Genomic DNA, 24,153 nt, shown 5'->3' with positions numbered 1-24,153 from the left:
CCAATTCCCCCCAAAATTCCAAATTTTTCTCTAATTCTCCTCAAAATTCCCAAATTGTCCCAAAATTTCCCCAGAATTCCCAAATTCCCCTAATATTCCAAATTTTTCTCACATTCCCCCAAAATTCCCAATTTTCCCCAAATTATCCCCAAAATTCCCAAATTTTCCCTAAATTCCCCCCAAATTCCCCAAAATTCTCAAATTTTCCCTAAATGCCCCCCAAATTTCCCAAATTTTCCAAAATTCCCAATTTCCCCAATTTCCCCAGTTTTTCTCCAATTCTCCCCAAAAATCCCAAATTTTTATCAAATTTCCCCAAATTCCCTCCAAAATCCTCAAATTTCTCCCAAATTTCCCCAAAATCTCCCAAATTCTCCCCAAAATTTCCCCAATTCCCCTCAAAATTCCCCAAAATCCTCAAATTTCTCCCCAAAATTTCCCAAATTTCTCCTAAATTCCCCCAAATTTTTCTCAAATTCCCTCCAGAATTCCCCAATTTTTCCCAAATTCCCCCCAAATTTTTCTCAAAATTCCCCAAATTCCCCAATTTTCCCAAATTCCCCCCAAATTTTCTCAAAATTCCCCAAATTCCCCAACTTTTCCCAAATTCCCAATTTTTTCCCAAATTTTTCCCAAATTTCCCCCAAAATTTTTCTCCAATTCCCCCAAAATTCTCTCCAATTCTCCCCAAATTTTCCCAAATTCCCCCAAAATACCCAAAATTTTCTCCAATTCTCCCCAATTTTTTCCCAAATTCCTCCCAAAATTCCCCAATTTTCCCCAATTTACCCCAAAATTCCCCAATTTTTCCCAAATTCCCCCCAAATTTCCCCATATTTTTCTCCAATTTCCCCCAAAATTCCCAAATTTTCTCCAATTCTCCCCAGAATTTTCCCCAATTCCCCCAAAATTCTCAAATTCCCCCTAAAAATTCCCAAATTTTTCCCAATTTCCTCCCAAAATTCCCCAAAAATTCCCAAATTTTCCTCAAATTCCCCCCAAATGTCCCCCAAAATTCCCCAATTTCCCCCTAAAAATTCCCAATTTTTCTCCAATTTCCTCCCAAAAATTCCCAAATTTTCTCCAATTCTCCCCAAATTTTCCCCAAATTTCTCCTAATTTTCACCAAAATCCCCAAAATTTTCTCCAATTCTCCCCAATTTTTTCCCAAATTCCTCCCAAAATTCCCCAATTTTTCCCCCAAATTTTCCTCAATTTCTCCAAATTTTCTCCAATTTTCCCCAAAATTCCCAAATTTTTCTCCAATTCTCCCCCAAATTCCCCAAATTTCCCCCAAAATTCCCAATTTTTCCCAAATTCCCCCCAAATTCTCCATTTTTCCAAGGTTTTCCCCCAAATTTCCCAATTTCCCCTCAGAATTTTCCCAATTTCTCCCCAATTTTTCCCAAATCCCCCCAAATTTCCCCAATTTTTCCCCAAAATTCCCAAATTTTCTCCAATTCTCCCCAAATTTTCCCCAAATTTCTCCTAATTTTCCCCCAAAATCCCCAAAATTTTCTCCAATTCTCCCCAATTTTTTCCCAAATTCCTCCCAAATTTCCCCATTTTTCCCCCAATTTCCCCCAAATTTTCCTCAATTTCCCCAAATTTTTCTCCAATTTTCCCCAAATTCCCCCCAAAATTCCCCAATTCCCCCCAAATTCTCCATTTATCCAAGACTTTCCCCCCTTTTTTTTCCCCATTTTCCCCCATTTTCCCCAAATTTCCCCATTTTTCCCCATTTTTTCCCCATTTTTCCCCAATTTCCCCCAGAATTTCCCCATTTTCCCCATTTTTCACCATTTCCCCCCCATTTTTCCCCAAATTTTCCCCCATTTTCCCCAATTTTTCCCCATTTTCCCCCATTTTTCCCCATTTTTCCCCATTTTTTCCCCATTTTTCCCCAAATTTTCCCAATTTTTCCCAAATTTCCCCTTTTTTCCCCATTTTTCCCAATTTCCCTATTTTTTCCCCATTTTTTCCCCATTTTTTCCCCATTTTTCCCCATTTTTCCCAAATTTCCCCATTTTTCCCCCCATTTTTTCCCCATTTTTCCCCATTTTTCCCCATTTTTTCCCCATTTTTCCCCCATTTTCCCCCATTTTTCCCCATTTTTCCCAAATTTCCCCATTTTTCCCCTATTTTTTCCCCATTTTTCCCCATTTTCCCCATTTTTTCCCCATTTTTCCCAAATTTCCCCATTTTTTCCCCATTTTTCCCCATTTTTCCCCCATTTTTCCCCATTTTTCCCCCATTTTTTCCCCTTTTTTCCCCATTTTTCCCCATTTTTCCCCAAATTTCCCCATTTTTTCCCCATTTTTCCCCATTTTTCCCCAAATTTTCCCCATTTTTCCCCATTTTTCCCAAATTTCCCTTTTTTTCCCCATTTTTCCCCATTTTTCCCCATTTTCCCCAAATTTCCCCATTTTTCCCCATTTTTCCCCATTTTTCCCATTTTTCCCCAATTTCCCCATTTTCCCCCATTTTTCCCCCATTTTCCCCCATTTTTTCCCCATTTTTTCCCATTTTTCCCCAATTTCCCCCAAATTTTCCCCATTTTTTCCCCATTTTCCCCATTTTTACCCAAATTTTCCCCAAATTTTCCCAAATTTCCCCATTTTTTCCCCTTTTTTCCCCATTTTTCCCCATTTTCCCCCATTTTTCCCCAAATTTTCCCCAATTTTCCCCCATTTTCCCCCATTTTTTCCCCATTTTTCCCCATTTTCCCCAAATTTTCCTATTTTTTCCCAAATTTCCCCTTTTTTCCCCATTTTTCCCAAATTTCCCCATTTTTCCCCATTTTTCCCCCAAATTTCCCCATTTTTTCCCCATTGTTTCCCCAATTTCCCCCAAAATTCCCAAATTTCCCCATTTTTTCCCAAATTTTTCCCCATTTTTCCCAAATTTCCCCATTTCCCCATTTTCCCCATTTTCCCCATTTTTCCCCCATTTTTCCCCCATTTTTTCCCCATTTTTCCCCCATTTTTCCCCATTTTTTTCCCATTTTTTTCCCATTTTTCCCCAATTTCCCCCAAAATTCCCAAATTTTCCCCATTTTTCCCCAAATTTCCCCAAATTTTCCCATTTTTTCCCCATTTCCCAGGGCTGTACCGTCAGTACCGGGAGCTCAAACGCTGCCAGAGCCGGGAGAGAGCGGGGATGGGAACAGAGCGGGGAGAGCAGGTGAGAACCCCAAAAATAACCCTAAAAAACCCTAAAAAACCCCAAAATAAACCCCAAAAATAAACCCAAAATAAACCCAAAAATAAACCCCAAAAAATCCCAAAAATAAACCCCAAATAAACCCTAAAATACACCCAAAATATACCCCAAAAATAAACCCCAAATAAACCCTAAAAATTCAAAAAAAACCCTAAAAAAACCCCAAAATAAACCCTAAATAAACCCTAAAAAATCCCAAAAAACCCCAAAATAACCCCAAAATAAACCCCAAAATAAACCCTAAATAAACCCCAAAAAACTCAAAATAAACCCCAAAATAACCCAAAATAAACCCCAGAGGGAGAGCAGGTCAGGAACACAAAATAACCCAAAAAAACCAAAATAAACCCCAAAATAAACCCCAGAAAACCCCCAAAAAAACCCCAAAATAAACCCAAAAGAAACCCTAAAAAACCCCAAAATAAACCCTAAATACCCCAAAATAAACCCCAAAAAATCCCAAGAGAAACCCAAATAAACCCCAAAAACCCCAAAATAAACCCCAAAGGAGGAGCAGGTGATGAACCCCAAAATAAATCCCAAAATAAACCCAAAATAAACCCTAAAAAAAACCCCAAAAAACCCCAAAATAAACCCAAATAAACCCCAAAAGAAACCCCAAAATAAACCCAAAAACCACAAAATAAACCACAAAAAACCCCAAAACTGAACCCAGAAAAATCCCAAAAACCCCAAAATAAACCCCAAAAAATCCCAAAAAAATCCCATAATAAACCCCCAAAAAACCAAAATAAACCCAAAAAAACCCCCCAAAATAAAGCCTAAAAAATCCCAAAAAATAAACCCAAAAACCCCAAAAGAAACCCCAAAACCCCAAATAAACCCTAAAAATAAACCCAAAAAACCCCAAAATAAACCCCAGAAAAACCCCAAAATAAACCCAAAAAATCCCAAAAAATCCCAAAATAAACCCCAAAACCCCCAAAAAAACCCAAAAAACCCCAAAAAAACCCCAAAATAAACCCAAAGTAAACTCCAAAATCCCCCAAAATAAACCCTAAAAAACCCCCAAAATAAACCCCAAAAAACCCCAAAATAAACCCAAAATAACCCCAAAAAACCCCAAATAAATCCCAAAATAAACCCAAAAGAAACCCTAAAAAACCCCAAAATAAACCCAAAGTAAACTCCAAAATCCCCCAAAATAAACCCTAAAAATAAACCCTAAAATAGACCCTAAAGAAACCCCAAAATAAACCCCAAAATGAACCCAAAAAGCCTCAAAAAAACCACAAATAAACCAAAAAAAACCCCAAAAATAAACCCCAAAAAACCCCAAAATAAACCCCAAAAAAACCCAAAATAAACCCCAAAAAAACCCCAAAATAAAACCCAAAAACCCCCAAATAAACCCCAAAATAAACCCCCAAAACCCCAAAATAAACCCCAAAAGAAACCCCAAAATAATCCCAAAATCAACCCCAAAATAAACCCCAGAAAAACCCCAAAATAAACCCCCAAAACCCCCAAATAAACCCTAAAAAAACCCCCAAAAAACCCAAAATAAACCCCAAAAGATACCCTAAAAAACCCCAAAATAAACCCCAAAAAACCCCAAAACAAACCCTAAAATAAACCCCAAGGGAGGAGCAGGTGAGGAACCCAAAAACCCCAAAAAACCCCAAAAAACCCCAAAATAAACCCTAAAAATAAACCCTAAAATAGACCCCAAAAAACCCCAAAATAAACCTGAAAAAAAACCCTAAAAATCACAAAACCCCCCAAAAATCCCAAAATTAACCCCAAAAAAACCCCAAAATAAACCCCAAATAAACCCAAAATAAACCCTAAAAAACCCAAAATAAACCCCAAAATAAACCCCAAAAACCCAAAAAAAACCCCCAAAATAAACCCAAAAAACCCAAAATAACCCCAAAAACCCCAAAATAAACCCCAAAAGAAACCCCAAAATAAACCCAAATAAACCCCAAAAAACCCCAAATAAACCCAAAATAAACCCCAAGATAAACCCCAAAAAAACCCCAAAAAAACCCTAAAAAAACCCCAATAAACCCCAAGTAAACCCCAAATAAACCCTAAAAAAACCCCAAAAAACCCCAAAATAAACCCCAAAAAAACCCTAAAAAAAACCCCAAATAAACCCTAAAAAAAACCCCAAAAAACCCAAAAACCCCAAAAAACCCCAAAATAAACCCCAAATAAACCCTAAAAAACCCCAAAAACCCCAAATAAACCCCAAATAAACCTCCAAAAATCCCAAAATAAAACCCAAAATAAAACACAAAAAAATCCTAAAAAATCCCAAAATAAACCCTAAAATAAACCCCCAAAAACCCCAAAATAAACCCCAAAATAAACCCCAAAATAAACCCCAAAATAAACCCGAAAGAAACCCCAAAAGAAACCCTAAAAACCCCAAAATAAACCCCAAAAACCCCAAATAAACCCCAAAATAAACCCTAAAAAAACCCAAAATAAACCCCAAAAAACCCCAAATAAACCCCAAAGGAGGAGCTGGTGATGAACCCCAAAAACCCCAAAAACCCCAAAAAACCCCCAAAAAAACCCCAAAATTGGGCTGGGATTTCTTTGGGATTTGGGGATTTTTGGGATTTTTGGGGATTTTTGGGCATTTTTTGGGACTTTTGGGGATTTTTTTGGGGATTTTGAATTGGGAATTTTTGGGATTTTGGGGACTTTTTTGGGGCATTTTTTGGGATTTTTGGGGGATTTTTTTGGGGTTTTGAATTGGGGATTTTTGGGATTTTTGGGATTTTTTTGGGATTTTTTGGGAGATTTTTTTGGGATTCTGGGCTGGGATTTTGGGGGGATTTTTGGGGGATTTTTTGGGATTTTGAATTGGGAATTTTTGGGATTTTGGGGGGATTTTTTTGGGGATTTTTTGGGATTCTGGGCTGGGATTTTTTGGGATTTTGGGATTTGGGGTTTTTGGGAACCTCTGGGATTTGGGATTTTTGGGGATTTGGGGCATTTTTGGGGGGTTTGGGGTTTTTTGGGATTTTTTGGGGTTTTTGGGGTTCAGTCCCTGCTCCTCATTTGGGATTTTTGGGGATTTTTGGGATTTTGGGCTGGGATTTTTGGGGCATTTTTTGGGATTTTTGGGGTTTTTTTGGGGGATTTTGAATTGGGAATTTTTGGGATTTTTGGGGACTTTTTTGGGGCATTTTTTGGGATTTTTGGGGGGATTTTTGGGGGGATTTATTGGAATTTTTGGGGGATTTTTTTGGGATTTTGAATTGGGAGTTTTTGGGATTTTTGGGATTTTTTTGGGAGATTTTTTTGGGATTCTGGGCTGGGATTTTTTGGGTTTTTTGAGGGGATTTTGGGTTTTTTGGGGGATTCTGGGCTGGGATTTTTGGGGTTTTTTTGGGATTTTGAATTGGGAATTTTTGGGATTTTGGGGGGATTTTTTTGGGGATTTTTTGGGATTCTGGGCTGGGATTTTTGGGGATTTTTTGGGATTTTGAATTGGGAATTTTTGGGATTCTGGGGGAATTTTTTGGGGATTTTTTGGGATTCTGGGCTGGGATTTTTTGGGATTTGGGGGCTTTGGGATTTGGGGTTTTTGGGAACTTCTGGGATTTGGGATTTTTGGGGATTTGGGGCATTTTTGGGGGGTTTGGGTTTTTTGGGATTTTTTGGGGTTTTTGGGGTTCAGTCCCTGCTCCACATTTGGGGATTTGGGGGATTTTTTGGGGGATTTTTTTGGGGATTTTTGGGGGATTTTTTTTGGGATTTTTGGGGGATTTTTTGGGATTTTGAATTGGGAATTTTTTGGGGGATTTTTTGGGGATTTTTGGGATTTTTGGGGGGGATTTTTTGGGATTCTGGGCTGGGATTTTTTTGGGATGGAATTTTTGGGATTTTGGGATTTGGAATTTTTGGGATTTTGGGATTTGGGATTGGGGATTTTTGGGGCATTTGGGTTTTTTTGGGATTCTTTGGCATTCAGGACCTGCTCCTCATTTGGGATTTTTGGGAGATTTTTTGGGATTTTTGGGGTGGAATTTTTGGGGGATTTTTTGGGATTTTGAATTGGGAATTTTTGGGAATTTTGGGGGGATTTTTTGGGGATTTTTTTGGGATTCTGGGTTGGGATTTTTTGGGATTTTGGGATTTGGGGATTTTTGGGATTTGGGGTTTTTGGGAACCTCTGGGATTTGGGATTGGGGATTTGGGGCATTTTTGGGGGGTTTTGGGTTTTTTGGGATTTTTTGGGGTTTTTGGGGTTCAGTCCCTGCTCCTCATTTGGGATTTTGGGGATTTTTTGGGAGATTTTTGGGGATTTTTGGGGATTTTGGAATTTTAGGATTTTTTGGGTTTTTTGGGGGATTTTTTGGGAATTTTTTGGGGGATTCTGGGCTGGGATTTTGGGGGATTTTTTGGGATCCTGGGCTGGGATTTCTTTGGGATTTGGGGATTTTTTGGGATTTTGGGATGGAATTTTGGGGATTTTGGGATTTTGAAGTGGGAATTTTGGGGATTTTTGGGAGATGTTTTGGGATTTTTTTTTTGGATTTTTTGGGATCTTTGGGGGATTTTTGGGATTTTGAATTGGGAATTTTTGGGAGATTTTTTGGGGATTTTTTGGGATTTGGGATTGGGGATTTGGGGCATTTTTGGGGGGGATTTTTTGGGTTTTTTGGGATTTTTTGGGGTTCAGGACCTGCTCCACATTTGGGGATTTTGGGGTTTTTTTATGGGGATTTTGGGGTTTTTTGGGGGATTTTGGGGATTTTGAATTGGGAATTTTTGGGATTTTTGGGGATTTTTTGGGGGATTTTTGGGGGAGATTTTTTGGGGACTTTTTGGGATTCTGGGCTGGGATTTTGGGTTGGAATTTTGGGGATTTTAGGATGGGATTTTTGGGAGATTTTTGGGGATTTTGGGCTGGGATTTTTTGGGGTTTTTGGGGGATTTTTGGGGGTAGGGATTGAGCAGATTTGGGGCTTTTTGGGGGGGATTTTTGGGGGATTTTTTGAGGGGTTTTTGGGGATTTTGGGCTGGGATTTTTGGGAATTCGGGAATTTTGGGGTTTTGGGGTTTTGGGGTTTTTTTTGGATTCTGGGTTTTGGGGTATTTTTGGGATTTGGAGACTGAGCTGGGATTTGGGGAATTTTTGGGTTTTTTCGAGGAGATTTTGGGGTTTTTGGGGGGATTCTGGGCTGGGATTTTTGGGATTTGGGAATTTTTGGGATTTTGGTTTTGGGGGTTTTTTGGGGGGGATTTGGGGTTTTGGGATCTTTTTGGGATTTAGGGATTTTGAGCTGGGATTTTTGGATTTTTTGGGGATTCTGGGCTGGGATTTTTGGATTTTTTGGGGGTTTTGTGTTGGATTTTGGGGATTTTTTTGGCCATTCTGCCCCGTGTTTGAGCAGATCTGTTGGGATTTTGGGATTTTGGGTTTTTTTGGGATTTTAGGATTGGGAATTTTTTGGGATTTGGGGATTCTGAGCTGGGATTTTTGGAGTTTTTTGGGGTTTTGGGCTGGGATTTTTGGGATTTTTTGGGGATCTTTTGGGATTTTTGGGAGATTTTTTGGGATTCTGGGTTTTGGGGATTTTTGGGGCAATTTTTGGAATTTTTGGGGGATTTTTTAGGATTTTGAATTGGGAATTTTTGGGATTTTGGAGATTTTTTGGGATTCTGGGCTGGGATTTTTTGGGGGAATTTTTTTGCATTTTGGGCTGGAATTTTGGGGATTTGGGGGATTTTTTTGGGGGGGGTTGGGTTTGGGTTTTTTGGGATTTTTTGGGGTTTTTGGGGTTCAGGACCTGCTCCTCATTTTGGGTTTTTGAGGGGATTTTGGGGTTTTTTGGGGGGGATTTTTGGGGATTTTGAATTGGGAATTTTTGGGATTTTTGGGGGATTTTTGGGAGATTTTGGGATGGAATTTTTTGGGATTTTGGGGTTTTTGGGAGCTTCTGGGATTTGGGATTGGGGATTTGGGGGTTTTTTTGAGGGGATTTTGGGGTTTTTTGGGGGATTCTGGGCTGGGATTTTTGGGGGATTTTTGGGGGATCTTTGGGGGATTTTTTGGGGATTTTTTGGGGATTTTGAATTGGGAATTTTTGGGGTTTCTTTGTGAGATTTTTTGGGATTCTGGGCTGGGATTTTTTTAGGGATTTGGGGATTTTGACCTGGGATTTTTGCATTTTTTGAGTATTTTCTGTTGGAATGTTGTGATTTTCTCCCTTTGCAGGAGGAAGATTTGGGGTTTTGGGGCTCCCACCTGAACCGAGCCCCCAAAGGCCCCGGGCGGGGCCGGGCCCGGCAGCCCCGGGCGGGAATTTCCCAAATTTATGGCAAAAAACTCAAAACCAAACTGGGAGCAACTGGGAAGGTCAGGAGGAAATGGGGAAATGGGATTGGCCAAGGGGGGGCTTGGGGGCGGGGCTTGGCCCAGAATTTGGGATCCCAAAATTTGGGAAACGGCCCCAAAATGAGAGAGACCAAAATGAGGGGAAAACCCAAAAAGCTGAGGCAGCAAAAGTTGGGGAATCCCAAAATTTGGGAGCCCCAAAAGTTGGAGAAGACAAAATCAGAGATCCCAAAAATTGGAGAAACCCAAAAAATGGGGAATTCCAAAATTGGAGAAACCCAAAATTTGGGATCCCAAAATTGGAGAATCCCAAAATTAGAGAATCCCAAAATTTGGGATCCCAAAAGTTGGAGAATCCCAAAATTTGAAACCCCAAAATGAGGGACCCTCCAAAATCAGAGATCCCAAAATTTGGGATCCCCAAAATCAAAGATCCTGAAAATTGGAGAATCCCAAAAATCAGAGATCCCAAAAATTGGAGAATCCCAAAATTGGAGAATCCCAAAATTCAGAGAATCCCAAAATTGGAGAATCCCAAAATTTGGGATCCCCTAAAATTGGTGACACCAAAAATTGGAGAATCCCAAAAATCAGAGACCCCAAAAGTTGGAGAATCCCAAAATCAGACACCCCAAAATTCAGAGAATCCCAAAATTCAGAGAATCCCAAAATTCAGAGAATCCCAAAATTCAGGATCCCCTAAAATTGGAGAAGCCAAAACCAGAGATCCCAAAATTGGAGAATCCCAAAATTTGGGAACCCTGGAAATTTGAGAGCCCAAAATTCAGAGAATCCCAAAATTTGGAACCCCAAAAAATGGAAAAAAACCCCAAAATTGGAGACCCCAAAAATCAGAGACCCCAAATTCAGAGAATCCCAAAATTTGGGATCCCCAAAAGTGGAAAAATCCCAAAATTCAGAGACCCCAAAAGATGAAAAATCCCAAAATTTGGGAGCCCTGAAAATTGGAGACCCCAAAATTGGAGAATCCCAAAATTCAGAGAATCCCAAAATTCAGGATCCTCCTAAAATTAAAGAGGGAAAATTGGAGACCCCAAAAATCAGAAACCCTAAAAATGGAGAAACCCAAAATTTGGGATCCCAAAATTCAGAGACCCCAAAAATTGGAGAATCCCAAAAAATGGAGAATCCTAAAATTGGAGAAACCCAAAATTTGGGACCCCCAAAAATTCAAGACACCAAAAATTGGAGAATCCTAAAAATCAGAGACCCCAAAAGTTGGAGAATCCCAAAATTTAGCGAATCTCAAAAGTTGGAGAATCCCAAAATTCAGAGAATCCCAAAATTCAGGATCCCCTAAAATTGGAGAACCCAAAACCAAAGATCCCAAAATTCAGAGAATCCCAAAATTCGGGATCCCAAAAAATGGAAAAAAAACCCAAAAATCAGAGACCCCAAAATTTGGAGAATCCAAAAATTTGAGAATCCAAAAAAATGGAGAATCCCAAAAATTGGAGAATCCCAAAATTGGAGAATCCCAAAATTTGGGATCCCCAAAATCAAAGATCCTGAAAATTGGAGACCCCAAAATTCAGAGACCCCAAAAAATGGAGAATCCCAAAATTTGGGCTCTCAAAAATCAAAGAATCTCAAACGTTGGAGAATCCCAAAATTTGGGAGCCCTGGAAATTTGAGAGCCCAAAATTCAGAGAATCCCAAAATTTGGGACCCCAGAAAATGGAAAAAAAACCCAAAATTTGAGACCCCCAAAAATTGGAGAATCCAAAATTTGGAGACCCCAAAATTGGAAAATCCCAAAATCAGGGACCCCCAAAAATTTGGAGAATCCCAAAATTGAGAAAATCCCAAAATTTGGGATTGCCCAAAATGAAAGAACCCAAAAATCAGAGACCCCAAAAATTGGAGAATCCCAAAATTTGGGATCCCAACAATTGAATAATCCCAAAATTCAGGGACCCCAAAATTTGGGACCCCCTAAAATGAAAGACCCTGAAACTTGGAGACCCCAAAAGCTGAAAAATCCCAAAATTTGGGACCCCAAAAATTGGAGAATCCCAAAATTGAGAAAATTCCAAAATTTGGGATCCCCAAAATGAAAGAACCCAAAAATCAGAGACAAAAAAATTGAAGGATCCCAAAATTTGGGATCCCAAAAATTGAGAAAATCCAAAAATTTGGGATCCCAAAAGTTGGAGAATCCCAAAATTCAGAGACCCCAAAATTCAGAAAATCCCAAAATTTGGGATCCCCAAAATGAAAGAACCCAAAAATCAGAGACCCCAAAATTTGGAGACCCCAAAAGTTGAGGAATCCCAAAAATCACAGACCCCAAAATATGAAAAATCCCAAAATTTGGGATCCCAAAATTCAGAGAATCCCAAAATTTGAGAGCCCAAAAAAATGGAAAAAAAACCCAAAAATCAGAGACCCCAAAATTTGGAGAATCCAAAAATTTGAGAATCCAAAACTGGAGACTCCCAAAATTCAGAGACCCCAAAATTCAGAGAATCACAAAATTTGGGACCCCAAAAATGGAAAAAAAAACCCCAAAATTTGGAGACCCCAAAAATCCGAGATCTCAAAAGTTGGAGAATCCCAAAATTGGAGAATCCCAAAATTCAGAAAATCCCAAAATTTGGGACCCCAAAAAATGGAAAAAAAACCCCAAAAACTGGAGACCCCAAAAATCAGAGATCTCAAAAGTTGGAGAATCCCAAAATTAGAAACCCCAAAAAATGGAAAAAAACCCCAAAATCGGAGACCCCAAAAATCAAAGACCCCAAAATTTGAGACCCCAAAAATCCGAGATCTCAAAATTGGAGAATCCCAAAATTTGGGATCCCAAAATCAGAGACCCCAAAATTCAGAGAATCCCAAAATTTGGGACCCCCTAAAATTGGGGAACCCAAAATCAGAGACCCAAAAATTGGAGAATCCCAAAATTTGGGATCCCAAAAATTGGAAAACCCCAAAAAATGGAGAATCCCAAAATTTGGGATCCCCTAAAATGAAAGACTCTGAAAATTGGAGACCCCAAAAGCTGAAAAATCCCAAAATTTGAGAGCCCAACAATTGGAGAATCCCAAAATTGAGAAAATCCCAAAATTTGGGATTGCCCAAAATGAAAGAATCCCAAAATCAGAGATCCCAAAATTCAGAGAATCCCAAAATTTGGGACCCCAAAAAATGGAAAAAAACCCCAAAAATCAGAGACCCCAAAAATTGGAGAATCCAAAAATTTGAGAATCCAAAACTGGAGACTCCCAAAAAATAGAGATCCCAAAAATTGGAGAATCCCAAAATTCAGAGAATCCCAAAATTTGGGATCCCTTAAAATCAAAGATCCTGAAAATTGGAGACCCCAAAAACCAGAAACCCCAAAAATTGGAGAATCCCAAAATTTGGGACCCCTTAAAATGGAAGAAAAAAAACCCCAAAAATTGAAGAATCTCAAAATTTGGGAGCCCAAAAAAATTGGAGAATCCCAAAATTTAAGACCCCAAAAGATGAAAAATCCCAAAATTTGGGATCCCAAAATTCAGAGACCCCAAAATTCAGAGAATCCCAAAATTTGGGACCCCCAAAATAAAAGAACCCAAAAATCAGAAATCAGAGACCCCAAAAATTGGAGAATCCCAAAATTTGGGATCCCAAAAATTGGAAAACCCCAAAAAATGGAGAATCCTAAAATTCAGAAAATCCCAAAATTTGGGATCCCCCAAAATAAAAGAACCCAAAAATCACAGACCCCAAAAATGGAGAATCCCAAAATTCAGAGATTCCAAAAATTGGAGAATCCCAAAATTTGAGAGCCCAAAAAAATGGAAAAAAAAACCCCAAAAATCAGAGACCCCAAAATTTGGAGAATCCAAAAATTTGAGAATCCAAAACTGGAGAATCCCAAAAAAAGGAGAATCCCAAAATCTGAGATCCCAAAATCAGAGACCCCAAAAATTGGAGAATCCCAAAATTTGGGATCCCCAAAAGTGGAAAAATCCCAAAATTCAGAGACCCCAAAAGATGAAAAATCCCAAAATTTGGGAGGCCTGAAAATTGGAGACCCCAAAATTTGGGATCCCAAAAAATTGGAGAATCCCAAAATTTGAGACCCCAAAATTCAGAGAATCCCAAAATTTGGGACCCCAAAAAAAGGAAAAAAACCCCAAAAATCAGAGACCCCAAAATTGGAAAATCCCAAAAATTGGGATCCCAAAAATTGGAGAATCCCAAAATTCAGAAAATCCCAAAAAATTGGAGAATCCCAAAATTCAGAGACTCCAAAAGATGAAAAATCCCAAAATTTGGGATCCCAAAAAATTGGAGAATCCCAAAATTTGGGACCCCTTAAAATGGAAGAAAAAAAAACCCCAAAAATTGGAGAATCTCAAAATTTGGGAGCCCAAAAAAATTGGAAAATCCCAAAATTTAAGACCCCAAAATTGGAGAATCCCAAAATTTGGGAGCCCTGAAAATTGGAGGATCCCAAAAATTGGAAAATCCCAAAATTCAGAGACCCCAAAAGATGAAAAATCCCAAAATTTGGGACCCCAAAAATTGGAGACCCCAAAATTTGGGATCCCAAAAAATTGGAGAATCCCAAAATTTGGATTCCCCCAATCCCAGTTAAATTTTGGGTTTGAAATTCCAGAGTTTGAACCAAAATTTGGGAATTTTTTTGTCTCTTTTTGTTTTCTCCAGGAGCCTCCTCTGAACCCAAACCTGCGGAAAATCCCAAAAATTCCCCATAAAAAAACCCCAGAGATGGGAGAGGAAATTCCAAAGGAAAATCCCAAAAATTCCCAAAATTCCCAAGGATTCCAAAAAAATCCCAAAAATTCCCAGGAATTCCCAGAGTTTGGAGCTGAAATTCCATCAAAAAATTCCCAAGAATTCCCAGAGCTGGGAGCTGAAATTCCAAAACAAAATCCAAAAAATTCCCAAAAATTCCCAGATTTTGGAGCTGAAATTTTATCAAAAAATTCCCAAAAATTCCCAGAGCTGGGAGCTGAAATTCCATCAGAAAATCCCAAAAATTCCCAAGGATTCCCAAAAAATCCCAAAAAATTCAAAGAATTCCCAGAGTTTGGACCTGAAATTCCATCAAAAAATTCCCAAGAATTTCCAGAGCTGGGAGCGGAAATTCCAAAAGAAAATTCCCAAAAATTCCCAGAGTTTGGAACTGAAATTTTATCCAAAAATTCCCAAAAATTCCCAGAGTTTGGAGCTGAAATTCCATCAAAAAATTCCAAAGGATTCCCAGATTTTGGAGCTGAAATTCCATCAAAAAATTCCAAAGGATTCCCAGATTTTGGAGCTGAAATTCCATCAGAAAATTCCCCAAAATTCCCAGAGTTTGGAGCGGAAATTCCATTAAAAAATCCAAAAAAATCCCAAAAATTCCCAGAGTTTGGAGCTGAAATTCCATTGGAAAATCCCAAAAATTCCCCAAATTCCCGAGAATTCCCAGATTTTGGAGCTGAAATTTTATCCAAAAATTCCCAAGAATTTCCAGATTTTGGAGCTGAAATTCCATCAGAAAATCCCCAAAATTCCCAAAAATTCCCAGAGCTGGGAACTGAAATTCCCTCAGAAAATCCCCAAAATTCCCAATTTTTCCCAGATTTTGGAGCTGCAATTCCCTCAGAAAATCCCCAAAATTCCCAATTTTTCCCAGATTTTGGAGCTGCAATTCCCTCAAAAAATCCCCAAAATTCCCAATTTTTCCCAGATTTTGGAGCCAAAATTCCCTCAAAAAATCCCCAAAATTCCCAAAAATTCCCAGATTTTGGAGCCGAAATTCCCTCAGAAAATCCCCAAAATTCCCAATTTTTCCCAGATTTTTCCCTTCCGACCTCCCTGGACCAAAATCCCCCCAAATTCCCCTCCCAAATTCCCGGATTTTTCCCCATTCCCGAAAAATTCCGGCGGCTCCGGCGGAACGTGGCCCAAACTTTGGGATCCCTGGACCCCGCCTGGATCCAGAGGGTGGAGGAATCCCAAAAAACTTGGGAATTATCCCAAAAACCTTGGGAATTATCCCAAAAACCTTGGGAATTATCCCAAAAACCTTGGGAATTATCCCAGAAAACTTGGGAATTATCCCAAAAAAATTGGGAATTTTGGGGGAATTTGGGGAGGAAACGAGTCCGGGATGGGGATGGGAGCAGAGAATCCAAGGCTGGAATTGCTGGGATGGGGAAAATCCGGGAAAAGGAAAAATCCCAGGATGGATCCAGGGAATTCCTGCAGGACGAGGAGGACGAGGAGGAAAAACCCAAATCCACGCTCAGGGCTCGGTAATTCCCAATTTTTCCCACCTTTTTTTCCCATTTTTTTCCACATTTTCCCACTTTTTCCCACTTTTTCCCATTTTTTTCTGCCCTTTCCCATTTTTTTCCCACTTTTTCCCAATTTTTTCCCACCTTTTTTCCAATTTTTCTGCCCTCTTCCAGCTTTTTTCCCACCTTTTTTCCTGCTTTTCCCACTTTTTCCCACTTTTTCCCACCTTTTTCCCAATTTTTCCCACTTTTTGCCCACATTTTTTCCCAATTTTTTCCCAATTTTTCCCACATTTTCCCACCTTTTTCCCAATTTTTTTCCACATTTTCCCAATTTTTCCCATTTTTTTCCACATTTTCCCAATTTGTCCCACTGTTTTTCCAATTTTTCCAAATTTTTTTCCACATTTTCCCAATTTTTCTGCCCTTTCCCAGTTTTTCCCCACATTTTCCCAATTTTTCCCACCTTTTTCCCACTTTTTCCCACATTTTCCCACCATTTTTCCCACATTTTTCCCCAATTTTTCCCAGCTTTCCTCAGCTTTTCCTTCTTTTTTCCCCCATTTTTCCCACCTCCTTTTCAACTTTTTCCAGCATTTTTCCAATTTTTTCCCAGCTTTCCCAAGTTTTTCCCACTTTTTTTCCCACTTTTTTTCCTGGGTTTTCCCACTTTTTCCCACTTTTTTCCCAATTTTTCCCAATTTTTTCCCACATTTTCCCAATTTTTTCCCAATTTTTCCCACCTTTTTTTCCAATTTTTTCTGCCCTTTCCCAAGTTTTTCCCACTTTTTTTCCCCACATTTTCCCAATTTTTCCCAATTTTTCCCACCTTTTTTCCAATTTTTCTGCCCTTTTCCAGCTTTTTTCCCACTTTTTTTCCCATTTTTCTCCACTTTTCCCACCTTTTTCCCAATTTTTTCCCAATTTTTCCCAATTTTTTCCCAACTTTTTCCCATTTTTTCCCTCATTTTTCCCAATTTTTCCCACTTTTTCCCACCTTTTTCCCATTTTTTCCCACATTTTTCCCATTTTTCTCCACTTTTCCCACCTTTCCCCCAATTTTCCTGCCATTTTCCCAATTTCCCCGCCTTTTTTTCCCAGTTTTTCCCACCTTTATCCCAATTTTTTCCCACTTTTTCCCAATTTTTCCCCATATTTTCCCAATTTTTCCCACCTTTTTCCCAATTTTTCCCAATTTTTTTCCACTTTTTCCCAATTTTTCCCACCTTTTTTCCAATTTTTTCCCACTTTTTCCCAATTTTTCTGCCCTTTTCCAGCTTTTTTCCCACCTTTTTTCCTGCTTTTCCCACTTTTTCCCAATTTTTTCCAATTTTTTCCCTATTTTTTCCCTCATTTTTCCCACCTTTTTCCCACATTTTTCCCAATTTTTCCCATTTTTTCCCCCAAATTTTCCCAATTTTTCCTTCTTTTTTCCCCCCTTTCCCCCAATTTTCCTGCCATTTTCCCACGTTTTCCCAATTTTTCCCACTTTTTTCCCATTTTTTTCCACATTTTCCCAATTTTTCCTATTTTTTTCCCACTTTTTCCCAATTTTTCCCACCTTTTTCCAATTTTTCTGCCCTTTCCCAATTTTTCCCACTTTTTCCTGGTTTTCCCCACATTTTCCCAATTTTTTCCACATTTTCCACCTTTTTTTCCCACATTTTCCCAATTTTTCCCATTTTTTCCCACCTTTTCCCACATTTTCCCACCTTTTTCCCAATTTTTCCCACCTTTTTTCCAATTTTTCCCAATTTTCCCACTTTTTCCCACATTTTCCCAATTTGTCCCACTGTTTTTCCAATTTTTCCAAATTTTTTTCCACATTTTCCCAATTTTTCTGCCCCCCACTTCTTTTCCCACTTTTTTTCCTGGGTTTTCCCACTTTTTCCCAACTTTTTCCCACTTTTTCCCCACATTTTTCCAATTTTTCCCATTTTTTCCCACATTTTTCCCAATTTTTCCCATTTTTTTCCCAATTTTCCCCACCTTTTTTCCAAATTTTCTGCCCTTTCCCAATTTTTTCCCACCTTTTTTCCTGCTCTTCCCACTTTTTCCCAATTTTTTCCCCAATTTTTCCCAATTTTTCCCACATTTTCCCAATTTGTCACACTTTTTCCCAATTTTTCCCACCTTTTCCCAACTTTTTCCCAATTTTTTCCCACATTTTTCCCACTTTTTCCAGCTTTTTTCCCACCTTTTTTCCAGCATTTCCCATTTTTTCCCACCTTTTTTTCCTGGTTTTTCCCACCTTTTTCCCAATTTTTTCCCACTTTTTCCCACCTTTTTTCCAATTTTTCTGCCCTTTCCCAATTTTTCCCACTTTTTTCCCAATTTTTCCCACATTTTTCCCATTTTTTCCCAATTTTTCCCAATTTTTTCCCACTTTTTCCCAATTTTTCCCACATTTTCCCAATTTGTCACACTTTTTTTCCAATTTTTCCCAATTTTTTTCCACATTTTCCCAAATTTTCTGCCCTTTCCCAATTTTTCCCACATTTTCCCAATTTTTCCCTCATTTTCCCAATTTTTCCCACTTTTTCCCACATTTTTCCCACTTTTTCCTGAGTTTTCCCATTTTTCCCAATTTTTTCCCACCTTTTTCCCAATTTTTTCTGCCCTTTCCCAATTTTTCCCACATTTTCCCAATTTTTTCCCAATTTTTCCCACTTTTTCCCACCTTTTTCCCAATTTTTTCCCAATTTTTCCCAATTTTTTTCCCACTTTTTCCCAATTTTTTCGCACTTTTCCCCAATTTTTTCCCACTTTTTCCAATTTTTCCCACTTTTTCCCACATTTTCCCAAGTTTTTCCCAATTTTTTCCCAATTTTTCCCAATTTTTCCCTTTTTTCTCACATTTTCCCAATTTTTCCCACCTTTTTTCCAATTTTTCCTGCATTTTTCCCACATTTTTCCCACATTTTTCCCAATTTTTTTCCCACATTTTCCCAATTTTCCCCACATTTTCCCATTTTTTTCCCACTTTTTCCCAATTTTTCCCATTCTTTTCCCACTTTTTCCCACTTTTTCCCACATTTCCCAATTTTCCCCATTTTTCCCACTTTTTCCTGCCCTTTCCCAAGTTTTTCCCATTTTTTCCCATTTTTCTCCACTTTTCCTACCTTTCCCCAAATTTTTTCCCACATTTTCCCAATTTTTCCCACCTTTTTCCAATTTTTCTGCCCTTTTCCAGCTTTTTTTCCACTTTTTTTCCCATTTTTCTCCACTTTTCCCACATTTTCCCAATTTTTCCCACCTTTTTCCCAATTTTCCTGCCTTTCTCCAGCTTTTTTCCCACCTTTTTCAGCATTTCCCATCTTTTCCCTGCCCTTTTTCCTGCTTTTCCCACATTTTCCCAATTTTTCCCACTTTTTCCCACTTTTTCCCAATTTTTCCAACATTTTTCCCCACATTTTCCCACCTTTTTCCCAATTTTTTCTGCCCTTTCCAATTTTTTCCCACTTTTTCCCAATTTTTCCCCACATTTTCCCAATTTTTCCCCACATTTTTCCCAATTTTTCCAGCTTTTTTCCCACCTTTTTCCAGCATTTCCCATCTTTTCCCTGCCTTTTTTCCTGCTTTTCCCACATTTTCCCAATTTTTCCCACATTTTCCCAATTTTTCCCACTTTTTTCCAATTTTTCTGCCCTTTCCCAGCTTTTTCCCACTTTTTTCCCATTTTTCTCCACTTCTCCCACCTTTCCCACCATTTTCCTGCCTATTTTCCATTTTCCCGTTTTTCTTGCTTTTCCCCAGTTTTCCCTCCCTTTTCCTATTTTTCCCAGCTTTTTTCCAATTAAAGACCCCAAAATTAAAAAAAAATCCCAAAAATCTCTAAACCCAAAATCCAAAAAATCCCGAAAACCCAAGAACCACAAAATCGGACACCCCAAACTTCAAGACCCCCAAAATACAAAAAAAAATCCCCAAAATCTGAGAACTCCAACCCCCCAAAATTAAAGACCCCAAAATCCCAAAAATCCTCATCCCAAAATTCCCTTTTTTTTCCCAATTTTTCCCATTTTTCCGCCGTTTTTAATCCCTATTTCCCCTCAGAGCCGCAGCCCGGGGCAATTTCGTCCGCCTCAACCTGAAGAGAAAATCCTATTCCCGTGCATCCATGAGGGGAAAATTCCTCCGCAAACAGGTAAAAATTCCAAATTTTTTATTTTACCAATTCCCGACCTCTCCCCCGCTGGAATTTTAGGATTTGGGATTTTTTTGTTCCAGGTTTGGAAGCAAAAATGGAGAAAAAAGTTCGGGGGCGGAGCCGATGTTTGCTTCCGGTGTGGCGGGAAAGGGCACTGGGCTTCGGAGTGCCGAGGTGGGCCCGGGGCTTTGGGGTTTCTGAGGGGATTTTTGGGATTTCTGAGGGAATTTTGGAATTTCTGAGGAGATTTTTGGGATAAAAGAACAGGAAGAGGATGAAGGGGTTTCTTTTCCTGGAATTTTTGAGGGAATTTTGTGCAGAGGGAAGGATTTGGGTTTGTTCCAGGGGAAAATTGCGAGATGGGGCTGGGAAATTTTGGGATTTCTGAGGGGATCTTTTGAGGTTTCTGAGGGGATTTTTTGGGATTTCTGAGGGGATTTTGGGATTTCTGAGAGGATTTTTGGGATAAAACGGCAGGAAAAGGGTGAGGAAGGTTCTTTTTCCACAGATTTTTTGGGACTTGTGCATGCAGGAAGGATTTGGGATCGTTCCAGGAGAAATTCCTGAGGAAATTGCGTGGTTAGGCCAGAATTTTTTAGGATTTCTGAGGGGATTTTTTGAATTTCTGAGGGGATTTTTGGGATTTCTGAGGGGATTTTGGGGATAAAATGGCAGGAAAAGGGTGAGGGAGGTTCTTTTCCGTGAATTTTTGAGGGAATTTTGTGCACAGGGAAGGATTTGGGATCGTCCCTGGAAAAATTCCTAAGGCAATTCTGATTTCAGGCTGGGGATTTTTGGGGATTTCTGAGGGGATCTTTTGAGGTTTCTGAGGGGTTTTTTGGGATTTTTGAGGGAATTTTGGAATTTCTGAGGAGATTTTTGGGCTAAAACAACAGGAAGAGGATGAAGGGGTTTCTTTTCCATGAATTTTTGAGGGAATTTTGTGCACAGGGAAGGATTTGGGATCATTCCTGGAAAAATTCCTGAGACAATTGTGATTTCAGGTTGGGGATTTTTGGGATTTCTGAGGGGAATTTTTGGGGATTTTTGGATGGGAGTTTTGGGGATCATTCCCTGAGAAAATTCTGATTTCAGGTTGAGAATATTTGGGATTTTTTGAGGAGATTTGGGATCATTGCCAGAAAAATTCTGGAGGAAATTGCGAGGTCAGGCCGGGGATTTTTGGGGTATCTGAGGGAATTTTTTGAGGTTTCTGAGGGAATTTTTTGGAATTTCTGAGGGATTTTGGGATTTCTGAGGAGATTTTTGGGCTAAAACAGCAGGAAAAGGGTGAGGGGGGTTCTTTTTCCACAGATTTTTTGGGACTTGTGCATGAAGAAAGGATTTGGGATCGTTCCAGGAGAAATTCCTGAGGAAATTGCGTGGTTGAGCCAGAATTTTTTAGGATTTCTGAAGGGATTTTGGGATTTCTGAGAGGATTTTGCGATTTCTGAGGGGATTTTGGGGATAAAATGGCAGGAAAAAGGTGAGGGGGGTTCTTTTCCATGGATTTTTGAGGGAATTTTGTGCACAGGGAAGGATTTGGGATCGTTCCTGGAAAAATTCCTAAGGCAATTGTGATTTGAGGCTGGGGATTTTTGGGATTTCTGAGGGGAATTTTTGGGGGATTTTTGGATGGGAGTTTTGGGATCATTCCCTGAGAAAATTCTGATTTCAGGTTGAGAATATTTGGGATTATCTGAGGAGATTTGGGATCATTGCCAGAAAAATTCTGGAGGAAATTGCGAGGTCAGGCCGGGGATTTTTGGGGTATCTGAGGGAATTTTTTGAGGTTTCTGAGGGAATTTTTTGGAATTTCTGAGGGGATTTTGGGATTTCTGAGGAGATTTTTGGGCTAAAACAGCAGGAAAAGGGTGAGGGGGGTTCTTTTTCCACAGATTTTTTGGGACTTGTGCATGAAGAAAGGATTTGGGATCGTTCCAGGAGAAATTCCTGAGGAAATTGCGTGGTTGAGCCAGAATTTTTTAGGATTTCTGAAGGGATTTTGGGATTTCTGAGAGGATTTTGCGATTTCTGAGGGGATTTTTGGAATAAAATGGCAGGAAAAGGGTGAGGGAGGTTCTTTTGCATGGATTTTTGAGGGAATTCTGCTCACAGGGAAGGATTTGGGATCATCCCTGGAAAAATTCCTGAGGCAATTGTGATTTCAGGTTGGGGATTTTTGGGATTTCTGCGGGGAATTTTTGGGATTTTTGGATGGGAGTTTTGGGATCATTCCCTGAGAAAATTCTGATTTCAGGTTGAGAATATTTGGGATTTCTGAGGAGATTTGGGATCATTGCCAGAAAAATTCTGGAGGAAATTGCGAGGTCAGGCCGGGGATTTTTGTAGGCCGGGGATTTTTGGGGTTTCTGAGGGGATTTTTTGAGTTTCTGAAGGTTTTTTTTGGGATTTTTGAGGGATTTTTGGGATTTTTGAGGAGATTTTTGGGCTAAAACAGCAGGAAGAGGATGAAGGGGTTTCTTTTCCTTGAATTTTTGAGGGAATTTTGTGCAGAGGGAAGGATTTGGGTTTGTTCCAGGGGAAAATTGCGAGATGGGGCTGGGAAATTTTGGGATTTTTGAGGGGATTTTTTGAGGTTTCTGAGGGGATTTTTTGATTTCTGAGGGGATTTTTGGGATAAAACAGCAGGAAAAGGGTGAGGGGGTTTCTTTTCCATGGATTTTTGAGGGAATTTTGTGCACAGGGAAGGATTTGGGATCATTCCCAGAGGAAGTTCCCCAGGAGAAGCCGCTTCTCACTCTGGAAGAAGCTGCCCAAAGGAGCAATGGAGATTTTATCCCAGAAATTCCTGGTGAGAAACTAAATTATGGAATTCCTGCCTTAAAAAATTTGGATTTTTTTTTCCTAAAAACCTGGATTTTTTTGGCTAAAATTCTGATTTTTTTTTCTTTTTTTCTCTCCAGATGGATCCAACACAGAAAATTCCCAGCTCCCCTCGGATTCCCTGGATTTCCCTCCAGAAAATTTTCCAGAATTTTCTCCCCCACCCCCCATGGATCCCCTTTACCCCCCAAACCCCGATGGGACCGTCCCAGGTAAATCCCAGAGCAAATCCACCAAAAAACCTTGAAAAAAAACAGAAAAAATTTTTTAAAATTCGCATTTTTGCTCCTGAACCCTCACAGATCCTCCTGAGGAAGTGCTGGAAGCTCTGAGAACTTTGGGATTTGATTCCTTCCGGCCTGGCCAGGCTGAGGCCATCATGAGGGTCCTTTCTGGTTGGATTTTCTGGGTTTTTTTCCCCATTCCTGCCCTTTTTTACACCATTTTTCTTAATTTTTTTCTGCCATTTTTCCTGCCCTTTTTGCCCATTATTTTTCCCACCCTTTTTTATTCCCCAGCCTTTTTTTCCCTTCATTTTCCCCACTTTTTTCCATCATTTCCCCTTTTTTCCCCCTCCATTTTTCCTGCCCTTTTCTCTTTCCATTTTCCCCCTCTTTTTTCTTGTCCCTTTTTTCCCATCCTTTTTTCCCTGCCCTTTTTTCCCTCATTTTTTTCTGCCATTTTTCCTGCCCTTTTTGCCCATTATTTTTCCCACCCTTTTTTATTCCCCAGCCTTTTTTCCCCCTCCATTTTCCCCACTTTTTTCCATCATTTCCCCTTTTTTCCCCCTTCATTTTTCCTGCCCTTTTCTCTTTCCATTTTCCCCCTCTTTTTTCTTGTCCCTTTTTTTCCCTGCCTTTTTTCCCTGCCTTTTTTCCCTCATTTTTTTCCTGCCATTTTTCCTGCCCTTTTTTCCCATTATTTTTCCCACCCTTTTTTATTCCCTTAGCCTTTTTTCCCATCCATTTTCCACACTTTTTTCCATCATTTCCCCTTTTTTCCCACTTTTTTCCCCCTCCATTTTTCCTGCCCTTTTCTCTTTCCATTTTCCCCTCTTTTTTCTTGTCCCTTTTTTTCCCATCCTTTTTTCCCTGCCTTTTTTCCCTCATTTTTTTCCTGCCATTTTTCCTGCCCTTTTTGCCCATTATTTTTCTCACCCTTTTTTATTCCCCAGCCTTTTTTTCCCCTTCATTTTCCACACTTTTTTCCATCATTTCCCCCTTTTTTCCCCCTCCATTTTTCCTGCCCTTTTCTCTTTCCATTTTCCCCCTCTTTTTTCTTGTCCCTTTTTTTTTCCACCCTTTTTTCCTGCCCTTTTTTCCCTCATATTTTCCTGCCATTTTTCCTGC

At 39.4% G+C, this 24,153-nt stretch overlaps 1 protein-coding gene across 1 annotated transcript in view; it reads left to right on the top strand.

Annotated features, from left to right (window-relative positions):
• Nucleotides 1-24,153, top strand: part of LOC129118917 (ATP-dependent DNA helicase Q4) — a gene marked incomplete at its 3' end in the record, with an annotated part of 41,349 nt that overhangs the window by 3,928 nt on the left and 13,268 nt on the right. Inside the window, exons 3-11 of the mRNA XM_077173242.1 lie at nt 3,104-3,183; nt 9,428-9,568; nt 14,228-14,332; nt 15,116-15,825; nt 19,864-19,954; nt 20,038-20,131; nt 22,665-22,772; nt 22,885-23,016; nt 23,107-23,199. Coding sequence (XP_077029357.1) covers nt 3,104-3,183; nt 9,428-9,568; nt 14,228-14,332; nt 15,116-15,825; nt 19,864-19,954; nt 20,038-20,131; nt 22,665-22,772; nt 22,885-23,016; nt 23,107-23,199 — 1,554 coding nt within the window. The remainder of the gene's footprint in view (nt 1-3,103; nt 3,184-9,427; nt 9,569-14,227; nt 14,333-15,115; nt 15,826-19,863; nt 19,955-20,037; nt 20,132-22,664; nt 22,773-22,884; nt 23,017-23,106; nt 23,200-24,153) is intronic.

Source organism: Agelaius phoeniceus, unplaced genomic scaffold, assembly GCF_051311805.1.
Source record: "Agelaius phoeniceus isolate bAgePho1 unplaced genomic scaffold, bAgePho1.hap1 Scaffold_453, whole genome shotgun sequence".
NCBI lineage: Eukaryota > Metazoa > Chordata > Aves > Passeriformes > Icteridae > Agelaius > Agelaius phoeniceus.
This window is presented reverse-complemented; position numbering and strand designations above follow the sequence as displayed.